The following is an 8,884-nucleotide window of genomic DNA, read 5'->3' as shown; positions in this document are numbered from 1 at the left end:
TACTTGGGCAACTCGTTCAACATAAAATTAGGATCCTCCAAAATACAGAATGAGGGATGCATATTTTAGCAGTGTATAACATGGGAGAAAACGCGAGCCATGCAGCAAAAATTAGCAAATGTCAAAAATAATGTCAAGCATTTTTCAAGTTTCTGCTGCACTCTCTGCTCCGCCTCTTTTCTTTCAACACCTTTTAGCACTTTTGTATTTCGATTTTGGATCATTTCAAAATGGATTCTCTGCTACAAAACTATAACAGTGACGATGAAGACGATCAGCCGGATTTGCCACCGGAAAGGGTAATTATTTTGGAACCAGTTGAGTGTTGGAAGTACCAGCAGCGAAATGGTTTGCCAATGGGCTTTTTATTTGAATGGTGGATGTTGTTTTGTACGCGTTCCGAGTTATGTAAAATTCTTGGAGCTGCGAAATGAAGCTTGGCTCAACGCCACTTCCGTAAAAGGAAGAAAAAAACTACCCGGCGATGAAAAATCAATAATGCTGAGGATTGAAATTTGTTTTTTCTCCAATAACGGTGATCAAAAACAATATCCATCATTTAATTGTATCGCCTATCTGAAGTATTGTACGGTAGACGTAAGACGCTATATCGTTTTGGCAATAAAACATTAATTAGCTTTTAGTGATAAAAATTCAAAGTAAAATCGAACTTTGTGTTAGTACAATCAACTTTTGAACAAATTCCTTTTATCAGTGTTTCCGCTGTGCCACATAATAATACAATTTGCTGTTTGCCCATATATCCTGAATAGTCGACCCTTCCTTTAGGATACCACACCGCAAATCGGAAGCGCCAAATCGCCGACCACTTCAAAGTCAAGTCGACAGGCATCATCTTCACAGGAAAGTCGTAGTAAACGAAAATTTTCATCAGAAGACAATTATGAAAAGGTTAAGAAGTCAAACCTGCAAAGCAGGAACACCACGGGCGAGTCAAGTTCAATCAAGAAGAGTTCAAAAGATAATGCCGGAAAAGATAGAACCAACAAGAAGCCATTAAAAAAGGTAATTATCCAATTTAAATACTAAATTATGTACGCGGTTCGGTCACGCTGGGAGTCGTTTGTCATGTTTTGTCGAAACAGTTTCCTTCTAGTTATGTTTGTTGAAAACGAGCTCGTTTCAGCAAACAATGACACGTTAAGGAAATCTGCATCTTCTCCAATGCCCTTTAATCAGACTTATCTCGTCCGCTTGTCAAATACCTAGAATAATCTGATACTTGTTATGTTGTTCAAAGAATCCCTTTTTATTATGATAATGATTCAAACCCAGTGAAAATGTGTGTTAACGAAAAGAGTCCAGCGCCGTGCCAGATTGCAGCACAGGAGCAATGAACGCCCTTTCTGAAGTATTCTGACCAATGCTCTCGATGGACGCAGAAGGAACAACACAAATGGAAAAGGTGCGTCACATTATCGCTGCATCTGAGTGATCACAAAAACTGGTAAATTCTCCCAATCAGATTTCCCCAGACTCATCAAACCTTTGCGTAAGTATCGATAAAGGAAATTACCTAGTTGGTTGTGGTTAAGTAGGTACTGAATTTTTAAATTGCATAGAGCCAATGGACTGTAGAAAGACTGTGTCCCCTTTGGGTTATGGGAATATTTAGTGAAATACGGAATCACAATTCACGTAATTGAAGTCATATCCATAAAGGGAGCAATTAAATTTTTATTTTACCAGTAGCTCAGAATTCAGAACCGAGAAGTATTTATGGTACCTCCAAAGAACCTATTCGTTGGAGTTTAAATAAAACATTCAGAATAATTTTTATTCTGCATTCAATATAATAAACTTTCAAAAAAATCAAGCAATTACGTATGAAAGCATAGGACTAATAGGAGAAAACTACAGAAACAAATCTGTTCAGTGCTCATTCAGAAAACATACTAAATCAGCATAGCATAAATGCATTTGCATCTTTTGTTTTTTGAGATATTCTTTGTTAAAAAGCGTTAACAAATAAACTGGTTTTTCAAAAATGATTGCTTTTTAAATATGAAAATTGATGAATAATGATTTCAATTTTTCTGTGAGAATTTTTTTTTTCTAAATGTTCATAAGAAATGAATGTTTATAGTAGATAAATGGATAAAACAAACGAGAGGATCAATAAAACGCTATCCTAATTTTTTTATTCCAAAAAACTATAAATTGACAAACTATAGGTATGAAAAATAATTTGAAAAAAGTTTCCACGAGTAAAACATAGTTTTCATGAGGTGGAGTTTTCCACCGGCATGGAAAATTTTATGCAAACTTTTTTCGGATAATCTTTTCCCTGGAATTGTAAGACAATTTGTCGACATTTTCATAAAAAAAATGTTGCTTTTACGATGCTTGGTCCACAAATTTTTTATTGAATTGTGAATACTCTTTGTCCCATCTGCACGATAATTTTAAAAAATAATCCGTCAAATTACCGTTTTCAACACAAAACCTTGTTTTGGAAACAATGTAAAAACTTCGTAAAAGTCTATCAATGAATAGGCAAAAATGGACTCCAAAATAAGTTTGTTTGACAGTTGTTTATGGCCCAGGAGATTTATTTTCCAAAGCAATAAACTAGCTTTCGTTATTTTTACTGAAATACGAGCGGAATGTATACAAACAATGTATTTTCGTTGATTTGATATTAAATTGGACAAGTTGTTCAGTTCTTAACCATTCGTTATTCTTTTACTCTCTTTTCAGAAACGTTCGCGTTCTTCATCTTCTTCGTCGGGAAGCGGTTCTTCATCCTCTTCAACGTCGTCCTCGTCATCGTCTGGGTCTGATTCAAGTAGTGATAGCGAGAGCAGCAGTAGCTCCAGCAGCAGCAGTAGCAGTGCTAATAGGCGAAAAGATAGCAAAAGTCGAATGAAATCAAAGAAGACATCTAAAGTTGAAAGCACTTCTTCACGTACTGCAACACAGAAAACAGCTATCGAAATACCTACTTCAAAACATGGCACTGGAAGCAGCAGCAGTGGAAAAGTCGCTAAATTGGCTTCACCTTCACCTTCTGATCGTCGTGCTTCTCCAGTGAGCAAGAAACGCGAAACAAAAGTAGAGGTATTTAAGCTATTTTGGGCTTTTGAAGATCATTAAACCAATAGTTTTGATATTTTCAGATCCCTGTTAAATCTAGTCGAGATGATCGCCGAAAAATTACCACAGATCGCAGCGAAAAGCAGCGACGCGATCGAAGCAGCTCTCGTGATCGTCATGAAGAAAGCAAACGGTACGGTGACAAAGGAAAAGAACGACGAGATCGAGACTGGCGTGATAAGGATAAGGACCGTGATTCATTGACTAAACATAGTAGTCGTCATCATCAGGATGATCACCGGGACAGGGATCGAAGGGGGGATAGGCATGCTAGCCGTAACAGCAGCAGCTATAAAGATGACAAACACGATCGTCGTGACAAAGGTGATGACCGTCATGACCGGAAGGATCGTGAACGTAGCCGAGATCGCAAAGAAAAACGAGATTATGAAAAGGACCGTCGTAGTAGAAGATCATCTTCAAGGGACAGGAAACGCAAGTCCAGTGCCGAAAGAGGTAAACGAAGGTCTCGTTCAAAGAGCAAGTCACCTATGAAAGTTGCTCCTGCTAAAATACCACCTCTAATGAGCATACCGTCGACTTCCACACTAACTGCGCCAATGTCAACTGTAAAAGCAGCACCACCGACAACCTACATACCACCCCTAATGGGTATTAACGTGGCTCCCGTTGATTTACCAACAAGATCGAGCACCAGTGGGGAACTAGCAATTGACGCCGTGAGCGCCATGTCCCGCAGCTCGCTGATTCGAAGCAATGTAAAAGCGGCCCAGCTGGACAAAATGGGCATCGATGTACTGCAACAGTCCAAAAAAGCTGCTGAGTCTGTACCGTTGCCTTCTTACTACAACCCCGGTGTCGTAAATCCGGTCCGTTATGCCGATCAAGTGCAAAAACGAAAATTACTCTGGAGCCATAAAACGCCTGAAAGCAAGGATGTTACCACAAACATTAGCAAGTGGGAGCAAGCTAAATTTTCCCAAGACAAGGACGGTAAAATGGCATCCAAGTTTTTACGCCTTATGGGGGTGAAGGATGGTCAGAAGGTAGCAACAGGGTCATCTTCCAAGCCTGGCAGTAGTTCGGGGGATAGTATCAACAAACAAGAAGAACTTTTCTCAACAATGGAACAGCAGTACGAGGTTGCACGGCAAGTGACTCACACGATGCGGGGCGTCGGTCTCGGCTTCAGCTCTCAACCACGTACCTTCTAGAACATACAAGCAAGATGAGTGTGCGATCACTAAAAATTGAAAATATTTTATCCTCCCACCCTTGGAGTCGTTTGCCAAATATGCTTACGGAATAAATTGTGTAATGCTTCGCTTTGGGGCAGTGTTTTATCTCTTTCAGGTCGGATGTTAGCGATCAAATTGACGCATGAAACTTGGTAATGGTGGCGAGCGAATTTAATTGCGATGTAAAATGAAATATTGTGCACTGTGCACCGATAATGATTATGATAATTCAATAAATTTAAGAGAATAGACCTATTGATGAATTTATTTCAATCCGATATTTTTAAATACATGTAGGAACTGATTTACAGCTTTGTACAGCTGGTCGAGCAAACTCTCCTGTAATTCAAAAGCAGCTCTGGGTAAATAGTTGGTATGAGTAAAACAGTTTACTTTGCTTTTCCTGTGTTAATCTTGTGGGAGAAGTTATGCAAACATTAATACAGTGTAATATATCTTGGTTTTTTAAAAAAGCACTTGTTTTTGAGAAGTAAGGATAAAGCAGAAACGTACTGGATGAAGTTCTACCTTCCTCTAGGTGCTTCGACCTTTGAAAACGGATGGGGCAGGATACGCACGGCTGCCAAGGAAGAAAAAGCGCCAGAAAGAAGACAGTGATTGTGAAGAGTTAGACCAACTCTTCCGGGCCAAGAAGATGCGCAGGTTCTATGAGAACGTGAACTAATCTTATAAAGGATACACACTGCAGCCTGATATGTGTAGGGACGAGGAGAAAAACTTGAATAGGATTTGTGAAGAATAGAAACTACCGGAGAAGTGGATGGAAGGTGTAATCTGTTCCATCTACAAAAAGGGCGAACGGCTAGATTGCTGCCATTACCGCAGCATTACGCTAATCAACGCCGCCTACTAGATACTCTGTCAGATTTTATTACTTCGTCTATCCCAAATAGCAAGAGAATTCGTAGTGTAGCATCAGGTGGGTTTTACGTAAACCCGTACCACTACGGATGAAATTTACACTCTCCGACAAATCCTGCAGAGATATCGGGAGTACAACGTACCCACACATCATATTTTCGTATATCTCAGGGCAGCATACGATACAATCAAGCGCCAACAGCTATGGCCGATAATACACGAGAACGGTTGTCCGGACAAACTGACGCGGCTGATCGAAGCTATTCTTTTTATATTTTTATGTAGGTTTATGAAAATCTTCTAAAGACAACACCTCCACAGCGTAGGATCCGCAAAGTGCCTACTAAAATCTCTCCTGCTCCCCATTTCCTGTCTGGCAAAGGGTGACCATGTGCATTCCATAACCTCTGCTCGCTAACTCCTATTCCTACCTCCACGTGGGGCCGGTTGGGGTACACAACCTCGGTTATCGTACGCTAACAGGAAAGGGGGCACAGTGGCTCCCACCTCAGGCACCCCATCAGCGGGATAACGACCTTATGTTAACAGACTACTGTACCGGAACACAAAAAGTTAATGAAAATGAAATCTTTCTGGATTATTGGCAACGAACTTTAGCATGAAAACACGGACACGAATCAGAACATGGAATATACTGACCCCTGCCCAGCAGAGCAAGCTGACCCAACTTGCAAGGGAAGCTGGCCGCCTGAAGCTTGAAATCCTGAGGCTGAGCGACGTCCGCTGGCCGGGTACTGGCGAACACAAGACATCATCCGGGCAAGTCTTGCTGTACTCTGGCAAACGAGTTGAAAATGCTACTCGAGAAAGAGGAGTTGGATTTCCACTGAGCCCAGGGGCACATGCGGCCCAGATGAAGTGGGAACCGATAAATGAGCGAATAACCGCTACCAGCTTCAGAACACGGGTTAGGAACCTTACAGCAATCCAGTGCTATACGCCAACAGATGTTGCCGACCTGCAGGAGAAAGAGAGTTTTTACAGCCAGCTGAACAGCGTGGTTGAGAAAATCGCGAATGGGGACATCCAAATCCACATGGGCGACTTCAACACGAAGAGGCTCAAGCAACGCAAACCTTGAACGCGTCATGGGACGCCATGGCCTAAGAGATGAGCGAAAACGGGGAGCTGTTTACAGAATTCAGTGGTAATAACAACATGGTCATTGGTGGATCGCTCTTCCCTTATAGATCAGTACATAAAATCACGTGGGTTTCCCGCGACGGCCGAACAGAAAACCAAATCGACCACATCTGCATCAGCCGGAAATGGCGAAGGAACCTTCTTGATGTACGCAACAAACGCAGCGCTGATATTGCATCCGACCATCATCTTGTTATCGCTGAGATACGTCTGCGCCTCGCACGTGTCCAACGACAGGAGGGGAAAGTTGGGTGCCACTACGACGTCCGCCGATTGGAGAATCCTGAGGTGAAAAGGGCCTTTGTCGAACAACTTGAATCTCGAGTTTCGGAGTTGCCACCTGGTGGAACCGTCGAAGAGCAATGGACCGGCATCAAGAACGCCTTCATCACGACCAGTGATGAAACCCTCGGCAAAGCGCGCAGCGGACGGAGGGAGTGGATTTCGGATGAAACATGGAGGAAGATCGACGAGCGGAGAGAGGCGAAAGCCGGCATTGAGCGAGCGCGAACCAGATCGACTAAGACAGCTGCCCGTCAACGATACGCCGAACTGGAGAGGGTTATTAAACGTGCTTGTAGGCGGGACAAGAGAACCTGGACTAACTCCCTAGCCGAAGAAGGAGAAACCGACGCCGCCAATGGTGATATCCGTTTGTTGTACGATATTTCTCGCCGCCTTAGTGGTGCCAGGATGAATACAAAGTTGCTGCTAAAGAACAGAGCTAGTCAGCTACTGACTGATCGTATAGAACAGCTTAAGCGATGGACTGAACATTTTGAACAACTCTTCCGAGTTTCAAATGTCACAGATCAACAAAACCAGCAGCGTATGACGCCTACAGTTTGTCGAATTATTCGCGTCAACTCGGAGGCGCCATCGCTGGATGAAATTGTAGCAGCCATCAAAAGTATGAAATCCAATAGAGCGACAGGGATAGACTGTATTTCAGCCGGACTGCTCAAAGTTGACCCATCTTTGTCAGCCCAGATGATGCATCAACTTTTCAGTAATAGGAGACCTAACTGAATGCGGTAACTGGCATCACGTTGCTCTGTATTACTCTCAAAGTACTCTGTAAGGTAATCCTCAAGCGGATCCAGGAGAAGATCGACGCTACTCCAGATAAACTAGTCCATTTCATTGAGGCTCAGTACGAGGCGTTCTTGTGCAAAGTTTCGCACGACGGCGTCTTGTATGACCCCATGAGGGTTACTGCTGGCGTGAGACAGGGCTGCATTTTATCACCGCTTCTGTTTCTCATCGTTATGGATGAGATATTAGTTGGAGCAATCGACAGTAGACCAAATCGAGGATTGCCTTGGAATCCTCTAACGATGGAGCAGCCAAATGACCTCGACCTAGCCGACGACATTGTCTTGCTCGCATAATGCCGAAACGATATGCAAAGCAAGTTAGATTACCTCTCCCAGAGCTCCCAGGCAGCAGGCCTCACAGTTAATGAAGCAAAAACTAAGTCTATGGTAGTGAACACTGAAAATCCCACCAACTTCACTGTAACGGAACAAGTTGAGCAGGTAAACGCCTTTCAATATCTTGGTAGCCAGAAAACGCCCGATAGTGGTACCAAGCCTGATATAGCCACACGGATCAGGAAGGCCAGGGGTGCCTTTGCAGGTCTGCGAAACATTTGGCGCTCAAACCAGTTTTTCATTCAAACGTTAAATCCGTACTGCTGTATGTCTGCGAAACATGGTGCGGCTCAGTGGAGACAACTCAAAAACTGTAGGTATTCATTAACCAGTGCCTGCGATATATCATTCGTGCCTGGTGTATCAGGCCACCAGGCACAAATGATATATGGATATCCAATGAGGAACTCCATCGTCGGTATCATCAACGTCCGATAGCCACAGAAATTCGTAAACGTAGGTGGAAGTGGATCGGACACACCTTGAGGAAAGGAGCGTACGAGATCTGCAGAGAAGCACTCGACTGGAATCCACAAGGACAGCGTAGAAGAGGCAGAGCCAGAGGCTCATGGCGACGCAGCTTATCCAACGACATCCGGGCTGTAGACGAGAAGCTGTCCTGGCGACAGGTAAAAGCCATGGCGGGTAACTGTAAGCAGTGAAGATCTTTGACTTCATCCCTTTGTTCTGTCGAACCGGCGGACATGGACACGTCAGTAAGTAAGTCCCCATTTCCTAAACTCCTCTCGGAACTACCGTTTGGTTTACTTCAGAACAGAGGACGTACCTATGCCATTGCTGTTGCTGGTGTAGGCTCAAACTATAGGTTCAGCTTTATCCCATTTCGCTTGTCACCGCCTAGTAGAATGCAGCCTAACTCTGTCCCAAGCACCCCTGATGTTCCTCTGCCTATGGCACTGGCTATCCTCACCTAGAAGTATGCATATGGGAATCATGGCTGCAATGACCCTGATCGCATCCAACGATATGGTACGATAGCCGCATGCTACGTGCAATGCCATCAGCCTAAACACTTTGTTCAGACATGCCTGATTGCACTTACTATCCAAAGCCGAGACCAAAGTCGGT

The 8,884-nt window shown here is 43.3% G+C and overlaps 1 protein-coding gene across 3 annotated transcripts; it reads left to right on the top strand.

The window, feature by feature from the left end:
• Positions 1-218: 218 nt before the first annotated feature.
• Positions 219-4,559, top strand: LOC128741665 (arginine/serine-rich coiled-coil protein 2-like). Of its 3 annotated transcripts, none has more exons than XM_053837622.1 (4): positions 219-299; positions 790-1,026; positions 2,722-3,081; positions 3,141-4,559. In XM_053837622.1, the coding sequence occupies exons 1-4, from the start codon at positions 231-233 to the stop codon at positions 4,290-4,292; spliced, it is 1,818 nt and encodes a 605-aa protein (XP_053693597.1). In that variant the 5' UTR covers positions 219-230; the 3' UTR covers positions 4,293-4,559. The 3 variants fall into 3 exon arrangements, with proteins under 3 accessions (XP_053693597.1, XP_053693599.1, XP_053693598.1); XM_053837624.1 differs by lacking the exon at positions 219-299 and adding an exon at positions 1,297-1,426 and having other exon boundaries at positions 914-1,026; XM_053837623.1 differs by lacking the exons at positions 219-299; positions 790-1,026 and adding an exon at positions 1,069-1,426.
• Positions 4,560-8,884: the final 4,325 nt, after the last annotated feature.

This window comes from Sabethes cyaneus, chromosome 3 (genome assembly GCF_943734655.1).
Source record: "Sabethes cyaneus chromosome 3, idSabCyanKW18_F2, whole genome shotgun sequence".
In the NCBI taxonomy this organism is placed as follows: Eukaryota; Metazoa; Arthropoda; class Insecta; order Diptera; family Culicidae; genus Sabethes; species Sabethes cyaneus.
Note: the sequence above shows the minus strand (reverse complement) of the source record. Positions and strands in the feature narration are given on the sequence as shown.

Coding starts and splice junctions, on each gene's coding strand:
- LOC128741665 (XM_053837622.1), top strand. CDS start 231: ATGGATTCTCTGCTACAAAACTATAACAGTGACGATGAAGACGATCAG. Junction 1,027..2,721: donor ACAAGAAGCCATTAAAAAAG/GTAATTATCCAA, acceptor CTCTCTTTTCAG/AAACGTTCGCGTTCTTCATC. Junction 3,082..3,140: donor AACGCGAAACAAAAGTAGAG/GTATTTAAGCTA, acceptor TGATATTTTCAG/ATCCCTGTTAAATCTAGTCG.